At 43.9% G+C, this 18682-nt stretch overlaps 1 protein-coding gene across 2 annotated transcripts in view; it reads right to left on the bottom strand.

Annotated features, from left to right (window-relative positions):
- ppp2r5eb (protein phosphatase 2, regulatory subunit B', epsilon) overlaps positions 1–18682 on the bottom strand; it is a 34947-nt gene that overhangs the window by 6405 nt on the left and 9860 nt on the right. The window contains exons 3-11 of one of the 2 annotated variants that reach the window (XM_039009573.1): positions 7895–8091; positions 7543–7644; positions 6700–6792; positions 6432–6562; positions 6270–6329; positions 5825–5933; positions 5565–5618; positions 5389–5439; positions 5023–5142 (exon numbers count right to left, since the gene is read on the bottom strand). In XM_039009573.1, coding sequence (XP_038865501.1) covers positions 5023–5142; positions 5389–5439; positions 5565–5618; positions 5825–5933; positions 6270–6329; positions 6432–6562; positions 6700–6792; positions 7543–7644; positions 7895–8091 — 917 coding nt within the window. The remainder of the gene's footprint in view (positions 1–5022; positions 5143–5388; positions 5440–5564; positions 5619–5824; positions 5934–6269; positions 6330–6431; positions 6563–6699; positions 6793–7542; positions 7645–7894; positions 8092–18682) is intronic. The other variant, XM_039009574.1, reaches the window with a different exon arrangement.

The following is an 18682-nucleotide window of genomic DNA, read 5'->3' as shown; positions in this document are numbered from 1 at the left end:
ATCAAGCGCTATGATGAAACTGGCTCTCATGAGGACCGCCACAGGAAAGGAAGACCCAGAGATACCTCTGCTGCAGAGGATAAGTTCATTAGAGTTAACTTCTTGTCAATACGGGGGCGCTGTTTTCACTTTGGGAAAAATCGTGCCCAAATGAAACGGCCCCGTACTCTGTTCTAGATCATACAATATGCATATTATTATTGGATAGAAAACACTCTCAAGTTTCTAAAACTGTTTGAATTATATCTGTGAGTAAAACAGAACTCATTTGGCAGCAAACTTCCATACAGGAAGTGAAAAATCTGAAAACGAGGCTCTGTTTCAGGGCCTGCCTATTCAACTGGCTTTTATTTATCGATCTGTATGCACTTCATACGCCTTCCACTAGATGTCAACAGGCAGTGGAAGGTGGAATGGGGTGTCTAGCTTGATCTGAGGCCGAACAAGAGCTTTTGGAGTGACAGGTCCGGTATTTTCCTTGTCTTCGACGGCGCGCGAGGGACCTCGACATTGTCTTCTGAAAAGCGTTCGGTATACACGGCGAATATCTCCGGCTCTGATTTTATTTGATACATATTATAATAACATCATAAAGTAGGTTTTTTCAACCGAGTTTTATCAGTTTATTCAACGTTTATTGGGACTTTGAGTTTTCCGTTCTTTGCGCCAAGAGAGGATGGGAATGTTAGCAACCTTGGCTAGCATTGTGGCGCGAATTCGACAGAAGAAATGGACATTCTAAAACCAAACAACGATTTATTCTGGACCAAGGACTCCTTGTATAACATTCTGATGGAAGCTCAGCAAAAGTAAGAAAACATTTATGATGTTATTTCGTATTTCTGTGTAAAATGTTGACTCCTATTCTCCGCCGTGTTGGTGAGGGCTGTCTCACAATAACGCAAGCTGTATGTTATGGTAAAGTTATTTTTTTAAATCTAACACAGCGGTTGCATTAAGAACCAGTGTATCTTTCATTTGCCATACAACAAGTATTTTTATGTAAAGTTTATGATGAGTTCTTTGGTCAGATTAGGTGAGTGTCCAAAATATCTCCGGAGATTCTGGTGAATCGTTGCTACGTATTCACAATGTATAACCAGGATTTGTAGCTATAAATATGCACATTTTCGAACAAAACATAAATGTATTGTATAACATGATGTTATAAGACTGTCATCTGATGAAGTTGTTCAATGTTAGTGATTAATTTTATCTCTATTTTGTCGGTTTTGTGCAAGCTATTTTGGCGGGGAGTAAATTGCGTTGTGTGTTTGGCTACTGTAGTGAGCTAATAGAAATATACACTGCTCAAAAAAATAAAGGGAACACTTAAACAACACAATGTAACTCCAAGTCAATCACACTTCTGTGAAATCAAACTGTCCACTTAGGAAGCAACACTGATTGACAATAAATTTCACATGCTGTTGTGCAAATGGAATAGACAAAAGGTGGAAATTATAGGCAATTAGCAAGACACCCCCAATAAAGGAGTGGTTCTGCAGGTGGTGACCACAGACCACTTCTCAGTTCCTATGCTTCCTGGCTGATGTTTTGGTCACTTTTGAATGCTGGCGGTGCTTTCACTCTAGTGGTAGCATGAGACAGAGTCTACAACCCACACAAGTGGCTCAGGTAGTGCAGCTCATCCAGGATGGCACATCAATGCGAGCTGTGGCAAGAAGGTTTGCTGTGTCTGTCAGCGTAGTGTCCAGAGCATGGAGGCGCTACCAGGAGACAGGCCAGTACATCAGGAGACGTGGAGGAGACCGTAGGAGGGCAACAACCCAGCAGCAGGACCGCTACCTCCGCCTTTGTGCAAGGAGGAGCACTGCCAGAGCCCTGCAAAATGACCTCCAGCAGGCCACAAATGTGCATGTGTCTGCTCAAACGGTCAGAAACAGACTCCATGAGGGTGGTATGAGGGCCCGACGTCCACAGGTGGGGGTTATGCTTACAGCCCAACACCGTGCAGGACGTTTGGCATTTGCCAGAGAACACCAAGATTGGCAAATTCGCCACTGGCGCCCTGTGCTCTTCACAGATGAAAGCAGGTTCACACTGAGCACATGTGACAGACGTGACAGAGTCTGGAGACGCCGTGGAGAACGTTCTGCTGCCTGCAACATCCTCCAGCATGACCGGTTTGGTGGTGGGTCAGTCATGGTGTGGGGTGGCATTTCTTTGTGGGGCCGCACAGCCCTCCATGTGCTCGCCAGAGGTAGCCTGACTGCCATTAGGTACCGAGATGAGATCCTCAGACCCCTTGTGAGACCATATGCTGACACATGCACATTTGTGGCCTGCTGGAGGTCATTTTGCAGGGCTCTGGCAGTGCTCCTCCTTGCACAAAGGCGGAGGTAGCGGTCCTGCTGCTGGGTTGTTGCCCTCCTACGGCCTCCTCCACGTCTCCTGATGTACTGGCCTGTCTCCTGGTAGCGCCTCCATGCTCTGGACACTACGCTGACAGACACAGCAAACCTTCTTGCCACAGCTCGCATTGATGTGCCATCCTGGATGAGCTGCACTACCTGAGCCACTTGTGTGGGTTGTAGACTCCGTCTCATGCTACCACTAGAGTGAAAGCACCGCCAGCATTCAAAAGTGACCAAAACATCAGCCAGGAAGCATAGGAACTGAGAAGTGGTCTGTGGTCACCACCTGCAGAACCACTCCTTTATTGGGGGTGTCTTGCTAATTGCCTATAATTTCCACCTTTTGTCTATTCCATTTGCACAACAGTATGTGAAATTTATTGTCAATCAGTGTTGCTTCCTAAGTGGACAGTTTGATTTCACAGAAGTGTGATTGACTTGGAGTTACATTGTGTTGTTTAAGTGTTCCCTTTATTTTTTTGAGCAGTGTATATTGTGTTTTCGCTGTAAAACACTTTTTAAAAAATCGGAAATATTGGCTGGATTCACAAGATGTTTATCTTTCATTTGCTGTACACCATGTATTTTTCATAAATGTTTTATGATGAGTATTTATGTATTTCACGTTGCTCTCTAATTATTCTGGCTGCTTTGGTGATATTTTTGATGGTGGCTGCAATGTAAAACTATGATTTATACCTCAAATATGCACATTTTCTAACAAAACATAAATGTATTGTATAACATGTTATAAGACTGTCTTCTGATGAAGTTGTTTCATGGTTAGTGACTAATTTTATCTCTATTTTGTCGGTTTTGTGAAAGCTACCTATGCGGTGGAAACATGGTGAAAATATGCGGTTGTGTGTTTGGCTATTGTGGTTAGCTAATAGAAATACATAGTGTTTTCGCTGTAAAACATTTTAAAAATCGGAAATGATGGCTGGATTCACAAGATGTTTATCTTTCATTTGCTGTATTGGACTTGTGATTTCATGAAAATTATATTATATGATATCCCTGTCCCGTTAGGCTAGGCTATGCTAGTCAGCTTTTTTGATGAGGAGGATCCCAGATCTGGGAGGGTGATGAAGTACTGCACCTCAGATTAAAGCCCAAATAAAATGGGCCAAGAAACACGAGCAATGGACATTAGACTGGTGGAAATCTGCCCTTTGGTTTGATGAGTCCAAATTTGAGGTTTTTGGTTTCAACCGCCGTGTCTTTGTGAGACGCAGAGTAGGTGAACAGGACAATAGGCAAGCAGCTTGGTGAGAAGGCAACAACTGTTGGCGCAATTATTAGAAAATGGAAGAAGTTCAAGATGACGGTCAATCACCCTCGGTCTGGGGCTCCATGCAAGATCTCACCTCGTGGGGCATCAATGATCATGAGGAAGGTGAGGGATCAGCCCAGAACTACACGGCAGGACCTGGTCAATGACCTGAAGAGAGCTGGGACCACAGTCTCAAAGAAAACCATTAGTAACACACTACGCCGTCATGGATTAAAATCCTGCAGCGCACACAAGGTCCCCCTGCTCAAGCCAGCGCATGTCCAGGCCCGTCTGAAGTTTGCCAATGACCATCTGGATGATCCAGAGGAGGAATGGGAGAAGGTCATGTGGTCTGATGAGACAAAAATAGAGCTTTTTGGTCTAAACTCCACTTGCCGTGTTTGGAGGAAGAAGAAGGATGAGTACAACCCCAAGAACAAAATCCCAACCGTGAAGCATGGAGGTGGAAACATCATTCTTTGGGGATGCTTTTCTGCAAAGGGGACAGGACGACTGCACCGTATTGAGGGGAGGATGGATGGGGCCATGTATCGCGAGATCTTGGTCAACAACCTCCTTCCCTCAGTAAGAGCATTGAAGATGGGTCGTGGCAGGGTATTCCAGCATGACAACGACCCGAAACACACAGCCAGGGCAACTAAGGAGTGGCTCCGTAAGAAGCATCTCAAGGTCCTGGATTGGCCTAGCCAGTCTCCAGACCTGAACCCAATAGAAAATCTTTGGAGGGAGCTGAAAGTCCGTATTGCCTAGCGACAACCCCGAAACCTGAAGGATCTGGAGAAGGTCTGTATGGAGGAGTGGGCCAAAATCCCTGCTGCAGTGTGTGCAAACCTGGTCAAGAACTACAGGAAACGTATGATCTCTGTAATTGCAAACAAATGTTTCTGTACCAAATATTAAGTTCTGCTTTTCTGATGTATCAAATACTTATGTCATGGAATAAAATGCTAATTAATTACTTAAAAATCATACAATGTGATTTTCTGGATTTTTGTTTTAGATTCCGTCTCTCACAGTGTACCTATGATAAAAATGACAGACCTCTACATGCTTTGTAAGTAGGAAAACCTGCAAAATCTGCAGTGTATCAAATACTTGTTCTCCCCACTGTATATTTAGATTTTTTAAAACACTTTTTTGGTTACTACATGATTCCATGTGTGTTATTTAATAGTTTTGATGTCTTCACCATCATCAGTGTTGTGCTGTCGAGCAAACTCCTATGGTCATTGTCATGACAAGATAACGATCATAGGAGTAGGCTACACAGCACAAACAGTCATAGATATACTGAGATGAACCCTAAAAAAACTGACAAGATGTGTTCTTCTGTGTAGACTGACTGACCTGGAAGTGTGGGCTGGATACGCATCTGGATATCTGTTTGAAGAGCGGCTCCTGGATCTTGACGAACTGTGTCGGCTCGATCACGTCTAGGATCTCCTCTAGCTCCCCCAGGTACATCACCTGAGAACATACACAGTTACATACACACCCTAACCCAGGTACATCACCTGAGAACATACACAGTTACATACACACCCTAACCCAGGTACATCACCTGAGAACATACACAGTTACATACACACATGAGCAGGACAACACACACACATCCTTACTATCCAGGTACCACATCTAAACTCCCATTAACACTTCCCAGCAGCAGCAGGTGACTGCTCCAGCCCCAGTTAGGACAACGGCCAGGGCTCTTACCTCTTTTTGACTGCAGGTTTTTGGCCAGAACTTCAGTAAGCCCCTGATGACCTGTGATGAGAGCGAGAGATGGGGGAAGTAGATGAATGAATGGAGACAGTGAGAAATCCTGATCATTCAAAGTTCCTTCTGATTAGAGGGTTGGTGTGACCATGGGGGGGGGGGGGGGCACTTACTGGTTCTGTTAATGCTGGGTCTTTCTCTAGAAACTGTACAATGCAATACGCCAACTGGAAATAGGAGGTCACAATAAAGAAAAGGATGTGAACACATTGTCAATGTTATAGTTGGAAAATACTAATTAGGATCAACTCACTGGACAGAGACGTACATTATTTGGGAGACAGACTCAATCATGTAGAACATTACCAACACTATCATGATTTCACACCTGGACATACAGACACGCATACACACACACACACACACACACTACCTGTGCGTGGAAGAGGGACAGACTCCTGACAGTGTGGAGGGGGATCAACACTTTGACCAGGAACTGTTTATGCTCTGCTTTGAGCGGCAGGGCAAAACCATTGATTATGCTGCAAGAGAGAGAGAGAGAGAGGAGAAAAGCAGAGCTAAGCCAGTAAGGCAAATTATACATGTCCATACAAAGAGGCCAGAATATACTATTGAGTCTACTGGAGAATCAAATGTTACCAAGACAGAGGCCAACATACATTAACGATCAATCGCTTTACATGGGCCAACAAATTACACAGGTACTGTAGCTACTTCATGCAAGGTAACCAACAAGCCTTAGCCTTGACTACAGTGCCCAGGGAGGATGAAGAAGTAAAACATGTTTTACTCCATTAAGACAGCGCCAAAGAACAAAGGCGTCAGAACTAACCACAGGTCAAACCAGTGTCACATACCTTCCCAAGATCTCCAGCAACTCAGCAACCCCGTTGAAATGCTCAGTCTCATAAACAAAACTTTACGAGAGAGAGAGAGAGCGAGAGAATAAACCTTAGTGAAACATCCGTGAAAGTACCATGTCAGTATGAATATAGTGAGAATGAAGAGCGCCGTCTTACCGTAGAAAAATATTATTTATCTGTTTTCGTATAAAAGCCCTCAGCCCCAGGAATTTCCCATAGATTCTGTGTAAGACTGTTTTCAGGTAGTCTCTCTCCCGAGGGTCCTCACTGTCAAAGAGTTCCAAGAGCTACAGAGAGCGAGAGAGAACGAGAGATTAAACAACTACAAACTACTCAAACTTGTACAACATTAGTCTACATTTTTGAAGTGCATCTCTACAGCATCTCCAATGTAAAATAATAATAATTTTAAAACATCATTCACCTGTAGAACGAATTTCTGGTCTATGTACTTTTTGGCAATGCTGGGCTGGAATTCCTGACTCTCCAAGAATCGTATGAAGAACTCATACACCAGCTATGACACAGAGAAAGCGAAAGAGCGGTGGAAGAGGTTAAGGAACGGAGTCTTCATAACGCAAAGGTAAGGCTATGGAGACTGGAGCAGGACAGACTGGGAGGTCAATAGGTTACAGGAGGTCAAAGGTCAGAGGCACACCTTGGGTAGGGTCCTTATTACCTTTAGTGGTAACCAGGGTTACATGATGGCCGGGGGGGGGGGGGGGGGGGGGGTATGACTAGGCGGGTTAATATATATATTATTTAAATTGGTTAAATGAATTTGGCTGTTTTTGGAAATGTTATAAGATAAATACAATTAAATGAAAAGTTTTACCAGGAAGAATCTCCTTGAGATGTTCATCTCATTTCTAAAGGAGTCCTGGGAGGCACAGCAGCAGGTACACAGAAAAGGGGGTGAGAGATAGAGCCCCTGACACTAGACCTGTAGCCATACCTTAACCATACAAGGGACTGTCAGAGCCAGGACTTAAAGGGGAACTCAACTCAAAAACTATATATATATATTTTTTTTTTATTAGTCCACTGTTGATACAGTCCCAAAATGTTATGCCTGTCAGCAGTCAAGTTTTCTAGATATTGGACTTTCAAGAAGCAAAGTGTCACCGGCCACATCATCATGCATTAAAGATAAACATCAAGATACCAAGGATTCCAGGTAGGTTTTTACAGAGGGGAACGACACTCAGTCTCCAATAGAAGGCAGTACATACACACGCACACCCATCAATTGTAGCCTCAGTGTTACCTGTAAGTGTGGCCATGAGGCCTCCAGTGTGGGTTCATCCTCCTCTGGGTCAAACTCATTACTGTCACTGGGTGGAAGGGTCCGGAATATGTTGTAAGACACCTGGGAGACAGGACAGAGAACAATACACAATCAACTGACTTCCCTGGAGATTAAGGCAGTGGACATGTGAATGGAGTGAGTAATATGAAAATCTGTTTTATAGGCAACTCAGGCACTTCAACATGGATGTGAAACAGAAACGTTGATTAAGGTTCATTGTTGATAAATGATAAATATTAACTTAAATTGGCTGGGCGCGAGTATATTTATGGCATGAGTGCATGTTCTGTTTAGTGTGTTGTAGCCTCACCATTTTGACCACCTCCGGGTAAGCCTGTTCTGTCAGGTAGCCCCTGCTGACGGTGACATAGTCCACCAGCTCGTTGAGCGTGGAGCGCTTGTACTCCTTCATCTTCAGGTCAGACAGCGTGTCCATGAAATCAAACACAGTACAGCACTGCTGCAGCTTCTTCAGGAACAGCTCCGGCTGCTCCGATGCCGGCACGTCTACACACAGGGAGAGAAAGAGATGTCAGGAGAGAGAGGCCTATTAGAATAGGGAGACTTCTAGCAGAGAGGAAGAGGACAACATGGCAAAAACAGAGCAATCACATGAGAGGATACCTGAACAGAGCCCTGAAACCAATAATAAAAGAAAGCTGGAGTAGAGATGGAGACCTTTAATGAAGCATGTGACAAATAACATTTGATAATCTCTGTGCCCACACGCATGCACACACCACTTGACCCTACAGGTCACTCATCACTGCAGAATGTGGCTCTAGTCAACATGTATAAGAGTAACATCCACAGTAAACAGTGTAGCACAGGTAGAAGAACAAAGACCATACAGACCAGAGGAATGGGAAACTGATCAATAAAAATGTAATAATGTAAAGAGGTTTCCATCAGAGACCAGTTTGCCCAAGAGCTTCAACTGAGGCTATATGTACTAGTACTTATATCTAGGTAGTCTAGTCTTCTGAGTCTCCTACATAGTGCATTACGGTAGTCTGTTCCTGCAGTTTAAACAGGTGGTATAAAACACACAGGCAGTATTATTAAAAGTGACCTTATCATGGACCATCGCTAAGACACCAACTATCTACCCGGACTTCCTCGGCCAAGCTTCTGTCAACATGACATTACACAGGGCAATATCTCAGCCAGCCAAGCAGCATGGGTAAGACAGAGCACAGGAGAGGCCAGTGTTACAGAACAAGTCTACCAGGCCTGTAAAAGAATAGTAGCCTTGTAATCCTTTAGTGTGTTTACTGTATTTATACTTGGGATATCGTTTCCAACAGTAAAAGTAAAATTGCTGGAGGACATCTTTAAATGCCCAGTGGAGTCCAAATTCAGTTTCTGTGTTTTGTATCATATTGTACAACAGCCGATGAAACTAACACTGTAAAAGTGTGACTTTAAAAAAATAAAAAATCAGAGTTACTTCCTGATAGCTGATGGTTGAAAATATAAATCTACACAGTCTCTTGTTCCTATACCAATCCAAGTTTAAATCACAGATAGCTAGGACCATCAGGGTGAGTGCGTGGTTAGTCTAGTACAATGTGTTCCAAGTTTGTAGCATTATACGCAAGAAGACTCAAGGCTGTAATCGCTGCCAAAGGTGCTTCAACAGAGTAAAGGGTCTGAATACTTATTTAAATGTGATTAGTCAGTTGTTTTTCTTCCCAAAAATGTCTAAAAACCTGTTTTTGCTTTGTCAGTAGTATTATTACTATTGGATAGAAAACACTCTCAAGTTTCTAAAACTGTTTGAATTATATCTGTGAGTAAAACAGAACTCATTTTGCAGCAAACTTCCATATAGGAAGTGAAAAATCTGAAAACGATGCTCTGTTCCAGGGCCTGCCTATTCAATTGCCTTATATTTATCGATATGCATGCACTTCATACGCCTTCCACTAGATGTCAACAGGCAGTGGAAGGTGGAATGGGGTGTCTAGCTTGATCTGAGGCCGAACAAGAGCTTTTGGAGTGACAGGTCTGGAAATTTCTTTGTCTTCTCTGGCGCAAGTACGTCGACATTGTCTTCTGATAAGCGTTCGGCATACACGGCGGATATCTCCGGCTCTGATTTTATTTGATACATGTGATAATAACATCATAAAGTAGTTTTTTTCAACCGAGTTTTATCAGGTTATTCACAGTTTATTGGGACTTTTGGAATTTTCCGTTCTTTGCGTCAAGAGAAGATGGGCATGTTCGCGCCACATGGCTAGCTAAGGTTGCTAATTCGACAGGAGAAAAGGACATTCTAAAACCAAACAACGATTTATTCTGGACCAAGGACTCCTTGTACAAGATTCTGATGGAAGCTCAGCAAAAGTAAGAACAATTTATGATGTTATTTCGTATTTCTGTGGAAAATGTTATTTCTATTCTCCGCCGTTTTGGCGGGCGCTGTCTCGCAATAACGCAAGCTGTTTGTTATGGTAAAGTTATTTTTACAAATCTAACACGGCGGTTGCATTAAGAACCAGTGTATCTTTCATTTGCTGTACAACATGTATTTTTTAGTAAAGTTTATGATGAGTTCTTTGGTCAGATTAGGTGAGTGTCCAAAATAGCTCCTGACATTCTGGGTAAATGTTGCTACATTTTCACAATGTATAACCACGGTTTGCAGCTCTAAATATGCACATTTTCGAACAAAACATAAGTGTATTGTATAACCTGATGTTATAAGACTGTCATCTGATGAAGTTGTTCAAGGTTAGTGATTCATTTTATATCTTTTGCTGGTTTTTGCGAATGCTATCTATGCGGTGAATAAATGCGTTTGTGTGTTTGGCTATTGTGGTTAGCTAATATAATGCTATATTGTGTTTTCGCTGTAAAACACTTTTTAAAAAATCTGAAATATTGGCTGGATTCACAAGATGTTTATCTTTCATTTGCTGTACACCATGTATTTTTCATAAATGTTTTATGATGAGTATTTAGGTATTTCACGTTGCTCTCTGTAATTATTCTGGCTGCTTTGGTGATATTTTTGATGGTAGCTGCAATGTAAAACTATGATTTATACCTCAAATATGCACATTTTCTAACAAAACATAAATTTATTGTATAACATGTTATAAGACTGTCATCTGATGAAGTTGTTTCTTGGTTAGTGACTAATTATATCTCTATTTTGTCGGTTTTGTGATAGCTACCTATGCGGTAGAAACATGGTGAAAATATGCGGTGGAGTCTTTGGCTATTGTGGTTAGCTAATAGAAATACATAGTGTTTTCGCTGTAAAACATTTTAAAAATCGGAAATGATGGCTGGATTCACAAGATGTTTATCTTTCATTTGCTGTATTGGACTTGTGATTTCATGAAAATTATATTATATGATATCCCTGTCCCGTTAGGCTAGGCTATGCTAGTCAGCTTTTTTGATGAGGATCCCGGATCCGGGATGGATATTAAGTAAAGGTTAAACCCCTTTTAAAGCCTCCATTATACCAACATTATATCCTAATCCAAACTAGTTTTCCAGCAGGCTACTAAAAGAGGCCCATCCTGTTTAAGATTGTCAATCTTCAAAAAGGCAAAGAGCCCAAAGGATCCCTGTTTGAAGTATCCTCCTTTTAAATGAAGCCATACAGAGTTGGCTACAATTTAAATTTAATCCTCCAGAAAAGGCAGATCAAATATTACAGCAAATAATATGGCTAAACTCCAATTTACTGAAAACATTTTCAAGGGTATAATATTCATGAATGACATTGTAAACAAGTAACATTTTCACAAAAGCAACTAAGAGGACATTGTAAACAAGTAACATTTTCACAAAAGCAACTAAGAGGCACTTACTTAAAGAAGAAATGAAAGAATGAGTCTGTCTACTACGCATTACCACCCATTAAAAAACAAATGGCTTATACTTATTAGTATAAATCGAAGTCAACAGGTTTGACCGCAGTGCTGCATAAAATTCAAGTCCGTTGGGAAACAGGTCTCTGATCTACCAATACCTTGGCATCAGGTTTATGAACTGATATATAAAACAACAATCGACATCAATCCGTTCATTTAAATTTAAGCTATTAGATAAACTTGCCACAAAATCAATGCTCAACATATGGGGAATTAAACAGTCAGCCGCGTGCAGATTCTGCTATGAAGAAACAGACTCACCAGAGCATGTTTTCTGCTTCTCAGTTTGCAGGTCCATCTGAACCCTGATATGACATAAAACCACCATTCCTGGATCTGACTGAAAAAGCGAGCCACCGATGGACAGGAGCATTAAAGATGCTCTAGTGAGTGTTTCTTCGTGGCAGAGTCTGCACAAGGCTGACTGTTCAATTCCCCATATATTGAGCATTATTTTTGTAGCAACATTTTTATCTAATAGCTCGTTTTTGCAGTCAGGTCCAGGAATGGTTTTTATGTCATAATATCAGGGTTTAGATGGACCTGCAAACTGTATTGTTAGGGGATCTGAAAACCCACGATCAGTCAATGGGAAATATCAATATGCTCCTGGGGTAAAGCACTTATCTTTGGGGCAATATCAGTAGAAATGTTACAAATAGGAAGGTTCAGGGCCCTCGTAAGACATCACAGTAAAATGGAGGGATGCAAAAGGAAATAGCAAAATGGTAGTGTACTGGGAAAGATGAACCTGTCTGTGGACATCTGAGGGTTGGGGTTAAGATCAAAATAAATGGTGGATTGGCCAGTCGGTGAAAATCTAAGACTTGCAGAAAGAGGAAATGAGGAATATATGTATAATTATTTATCTACATGTACAGTACATGTGAGCGAAAATAGCTCTAAGTACCAGAAGTGTTGTTGTCCGTTAGTTTACTCCAATCAGGGAAGGGGTGGTAGGGTGAAAATAATAAAAATCCTAATAAATATTTTTAAAACAGCACTGAACACGACAGCCCTATCCATAACAATACAGTATACAGTGCCCAACCAGGAGTGAGCACACGGCTCAGTTGACCACGACAGACCATGACAGGGAGCATGTCCTAAAACGACATGGAGCACCCAGTCTTGGACAACACAATTGAGATACCAGTTCATCACAATACTGAGTACATCTCTCTGCCCAGCCCCTGGCACACACCAACACAAGTAAAGTCCACAATTCCAATGTGTAATAAAGTATGTATAGTTTAGAAAATAGGTGAGAGTCCAACCCATCCCTGTCAGACTACCCTAGTACAACCCTGGGCTGCTGGGCCCAGACTCAAACCACTGAAGAAGCATTCAGCAGGTCTCAATCCCAATTGTCCCAAAGAAACAACATAGGAAAGATCAGCATTCAGCACCATGTAATCTAGCCTGATTCCCTAACATTTACCTTCAAATCTAAAATAATGACATCTACAATTCAGATGCTAAGCCCATACCAGCAGAACTGAGCACAGCAAACCACATCACCCTTCCCAGCCCCAGACTAGGTCAGCACTCTGCACAGAATAGTTCAGTCTAGCACACTCTGACAAGCCTCAGCACAGGGATGGGAGCATCATCACAGCTCCCCTGGCAGACTAAATAAAGACACTGCTGCTTAATTAATGTGGAGAAAGCTGAGCTTCTCAGAGAGAGAGAGTCGTTTAATGGCTCACCACAGGAAATGTTCGAAGTAAATTTCATAATCACTTAAAGCTGTTGAGCAGGGTGCAAGCAAGCCTCTCGTCATATCCACATAACCAGGGTCCTCTCATAGGACATCTACTGATGAGAGACTGGAGCCTCAGGAACATCACGTACTCTAAAAGCTCGCACACATTTCACCCAATGTGGATCCAGCGGTCGTCTGCCGATCGTTCAGCGCGCTGTGTTTTAAGGACCACCCGAGGTAGACGTCTGACTGGCGACATTTTCCCACGATTCTATATGTAAAATTGGTGCCCACTCGGTTCACAAATGACATCCAGATGTGCCAAGTACTCTCGGCCAGCAAACACTACTGGTGTCTCTGAGCCCTATGTGGAGACTTGGATTTGCTGTGCAATGCTGCTCTACCGCGTGGTAATATGACATCAGTCATGATTGACATACCCATCTCAGCCCAATGTGTCACAGTCCCCTTGTCCTGCCCAACAGTCACCTTTTTTACCGGACTGAAAAAGATAGGTTAAACAACGACACCTGCAGGCAGAGAAAATCCAATAGCAACGGCAGTAGCAACATTTCTAAGTACCGTACAGACCACTCTGTAGTACCGTACAGAGCACTCCGTAGTACCGTACAGAGCACTCCGTAGTACCGTACAGAGCACTCCGTAGTACCGTACAGAGCACTCCGTAGTACCGTACAGAGCACTCCGTAGTACCGTACAGAGCACTCCGTAGTACCGTACAGAGCACTCCGTAGTACCGTACAGAGCACTCCGTAGTACCGTACAGAGCACTCCGTAGTACCGTACAGAGCACTCCGTAGTACCGTACAGAGCACTCCGTAGTACCGTACAGAGCACTCCGTAGTACCGTACAGAGCACTCCGTAGTACCGTACAGAGTACTCCATAATACTGTAACTGGGAGGCCATCCCTGTAACTGAACGACCAGCAGTGTTAGTCATGTGATGCTAAAGCTAACGGACACTATGAGTTGAAATTCACATGGAAGTAACGCAAATGGACACTTTGCCAGGTCTTAAGACTCAAACCAAGTACTTTGCTTCAGGACTTAATAAAAACCCATCATCCGTGGAGTTTACTCAGAACGTAGCAGACTATTCTTAGTGGTCACCATTTTTAGATGGAAACACAAATCCAGGAAGTGAGTGTAGGTATAGAGTAACAATTACGTCCCTCAGAGCAGCCGACACACACACACACAAAGTCTGCCTGCTTGCTTGTCTAAGGGGAAAACCCTGGCCACACTATACACTCTGGCGGGCTTGGGTTACGGTTGCAGGAGAGAGTGAGCGGTTCCAACAGATGGGCTCAGCAGGTGACCAGGCCAACACTGTCAGAGACTGAAGGTCGATATGTATGATATGTACTGTATGTATACACAGGGAGGCAGACCATCACATCAACACTGTGTCAGAGATGGAGAACCACACACACCGTCTGCATCGTCTGAGCTGAAGATTAGACAACAAACCAGGTAATGGTTGGTCGGAGTATGGTCTGGCAGAAACGCAACCAACTCTGGACCACAGGGATTAAATTCCCACCTGAGCCCTTCCTGTTTGTGTGCCCATCTTTGTATCCATCTCATCATTCAGACTTTTCTATAATCAAAATATTTAATTCCTTTAAAAACAAGTTCCTACTACTTGTTAATTTAATCAACCAGTATGCTTTACAATGGAATGACACCATGAAAGAAGTTGAGACATTATTTTCTGTTCTCTCTCTGTGTTCTCATATGGCAGCTTCAAGGAGCCTCATTATGAACTACACTGCCATGTACTGTCAATCATTGACAGATGTAATCACACTGTGCTAACTTTGCTCTCCACTAAAGTAACAAGGCCGACGGAGTTCATACAAGTCATTTTAACTTTGGACATTGAAAGCCTCCCAGGCATTGTACAGCTACGGTCACCTCTTGGTAGCAGAGAGCAGAGTCTTTCTCCGTGTGCCTCCTTTCAAAGGCAGTGTGGGTAATCTGGGGCTGTCCATACAAAGGCACTCTTCACACACAGGGTCAGGTGAGAGAGGGCCAGCAGCAGCGTGCGCAGGTGAATCACATAGCAAGCATTCCACCAGCAATAGCCACCACACCACGCCCTTAACAAGCATAACTCTGAAAACCCCTGCAATCAGTGGCACTGACCATGACAACACAGTCAATATGCTGCCTGCTGTAACACCTGCCTGGCTACCACAACATCCTCTGGCAGACAGAAAGCCAACAGAAGGAAGGCTGCTGTATGGCGAAGCTACTGCACTGCTCATCCACAGTACTGCACATCTCTACAGCAGCACTCCTTAGAGATGATTGCTGCACAGGCCGCTCCACCCTTATCCTACATCTGACTTCAAAAGCTCAGTCAAACCCTCTTTCCATGTCCCCCTGCCATTACCACTCCATTTATATACTCTCCACTCAGCCCCACAGACAGACATACCAACACAGCCAGCCAAGCCTCCGAGAGGGCCCTTAGTAGGTTAATTATAACACGCCTCCACCCCCAGCAGAATCACGGACACTCACTCTCTGGTTTCTGTTCCTCTGTAGAGTCCACCAGCCCCAAAAAATATTCTGTTGGGGCAAAATTATTCAAATATTGATGGTGTGAAAAATAGTAGTTTGTTGTAGTGGGCACACACTCCCCCCTATGCTGCTTGTTTGGAGCGAGTGGGACTGGAAATCTATAAAGAGACAACTGGTGGATCAGGTTACCCCTGAGGGGAGGGCGTAGGGGGGAGAGGGAGCGTTGGGGGGGCCGCACTGACCAAACAGAGACCAGGAACCACCAGACAGAGGGGCTGGCAGAAGCTCTACGGCCAGTGCTGTTCCCCTAACTCCCCTTTCACCATGTCCCGGTCTTCATTCTATTTCTACTCCCCTCTTTTTTTAAATTCGGCTCACGAAGTCAGAGAGAGCGATCTGTCTTCCGTACTACACAGAGGTGGTCCTAAAAAACAGGCATCTCGCCAGCGCACATCCTTAACGTAGGCATCACTCCACCTTGAAGATTCCGGTAAACAGAGGGAGTCTCCACTCCACCTAGTAGATGTGGAAGGACGGGAAAGGGTTTGCCATGACCTGGCCAAGCGTTGGAAATTCCTCTTCGTCCTCCTCTTCCTCTGCCACAACTCTTGACTTGCACACTGAGGGAGACATCCACGCAGGCCTGGAACAACTACCTGAAACAACATTTAGGAATAAAAAGTCTCCCTTGTTGGGACCATGGGCTCTGCAGCCTAGCAAACTATGAATGCTTATTTCTATTGTCTTTGTTGACATGGGGTGAAAATCTGTCCCCTTTCCACCTTCAAGAAATAGCAAAAGAATTTAAACAAACTGAATCAACATAGGAGGCTCAGATCTAGTTACAGGAAAAACATATTTCCCTGGCTGTGACTAGCAGGTGAAGTCTGAAAGGCCACCCTCAGTCTCTTCACTCTCACTGACTGCGTACATAGAGTGCTCCTCAGAGGTCAGAGGTCAGTCAGTCGATGATAGATGAGGGCGTGTGGTGCCGCACAGAGGGTTGAGGCATCGCCAGTCGCCACCACATGGTTGGATAGAATAAGTGCAGCTCACCTAACACCAGGCAACTACACACACCTCCTCAGTCAGCCAACAGCTACTTCCTCCTGTTGTCTACATGGTCCCAGACGCGACTACAATCATTTGAAAATGCATCCTTCCTCTACTCCTTGTAAGTATTCCAAGTGTGCAAAGATCCAACATGAATTGAGAGGTGAAATCAGAAGGGTTTCACAAAGCTTTCATCAATCCAGTCATGTCAGATCTGTGATCACGTCACAGGATGGTAGATACCATTTCAATGTATTAAGGCTCTGCGTTTCACTGTGGTGATGTGCTCGTTAGAGCAATGAACGGGCATGAATTTAAGCCCGAACACCTACCCATGGCCACAACGTTCAGGCCTGATTGCTTCTACCAAATTTAAGGCCCAGCCCTGCCCGAAACCAGAAATAACTTCCTCTGTTAGTAAATCCATTTGCTGCTGCTCCTCTCTGTCACTCTCTCCCTGTGCTCTGCTCATGGTGGTTCTGAGTATCCATAGTAACGGCTCCGCTTGGGCTGCTCTGCTCAATGAAGAGACATGAGAGAGCAGTTAGCTGTTAGCTACTTTGTCACACTAAACTCTTACAAAACTCAAGGAACATTATTATTTTCTGTGAAATAATCTCTCTGGTCGTGAGGTTGAATCACTTCTGACACCATGTTATGATCTTAAACAGATATGACTGTACTGCGCAGCACAGCACACGCAAATGGCTGAGCTTCAAAATGTTAGTATACCCATGCCCTGCCCGTACTGTTGTTATTGAAGAAAATAACAGGCCCTGCCTGGCCCTAGCATGATGTATAATGTCGGGGTCCGTCGGACTCGGGGAGGGGAGCAGAGCTCTAGTGCTCATCCCCTTTAATTAAAGAGGAGATTACAGGTAAAAAGCTGTCACTAAAATGGAATCACAGTTTAAAAAGGCACTTACAAAGACAACAATATTTAGGTTTAACCATTTAAAATGGTGTCCAATATGAGAAAATCACATTATGTCAGATCAGATTTGCGCCTTTTATTATGCAGGTGTTTATATAAGAACATGGATGGAATATAGTGCACACAGGGCACAGTAGTGCTGCCCGACCACATCCTCCTCACTTGGGCCTGAATGCAGAGCAAGACACACAGGCAGAACATAGTCAGAATGATAAAAGGCCAGTCACGCTCTAACTACAGGACGTCAACAGCAGACAGCAACTCACCTCGTCCTGAGAGAGGAAGAACAGAACATAACCTGAGCGGAGCGGACTACTGCACCCTGCTCGCCCAGAGCTCTGCTGTGTTCTGCTCTGCAGCGGCACTGGCTGGTAATGGTGAAAGTGTGACTCACTCACGGGCAGGCAAGCAAACTAAAGAGTGGCCCTGAGTGGAGAAGAGAGAGGACAGTGAAGTGATGCCACCCACGCCCAATAGGGCACTCGCGTGGCAGACAGACCTTCAGGAGGGAGGGACACACCCTGGCTGAGGCTCTGGTTCCTGTCAGGCTGCATTCCGTCCGTCACTCTAGTCTCAACCTCTCTGTATAGAACCAGGCAGGCAGCAGAGGACTGACCCCACCTGTGAATCAGCAACAGGCTGCCTCCCTGTCTGGGCATGCAGTTCACATACAACCAGCAGCATGCATACACACTGGCGTATACGCTACACGAGCATAGAGCAGGGATGCAAACTGGTGACTGTCCAAAAAGGCGATTTTTTTTGCATAGAATTTGCATATTCTCAGAGAGTATCAAGTGCATAATACATAGTGGAATACTGTCAATACTCCTAACTTTCCAAACCACAATAGACAGAGAACATAGTGTCCTGGGGTAGAAAAGTGGGTTGTGCTCTTTGGTCTTGGTTTATGGTTTATCATGACATGATAAATCTCAGTCTCCCCAGACAGAGTTAGG

The sequence above is a fragment of the Salvelinus namaycush genome, chromosome 15 (assembly GCF_016432855.1).
Source record: "Salvelinus namaycush isolate Seneca chromosome 15, SaNama_1.0, whole genome shotgun sequence".
Lineage (NCBI taxonomy): Eukaryota > Metazoa > Chordata > Actinopteri > Salmoniformes > Salmonidae > Salvelinus > Salvelinus namaycush.
The sequence above is the reverse complement of the archived record's forward strand: the minus strand, read 5'-3'. Positions and strand labels throughout refer to the sequence as shown.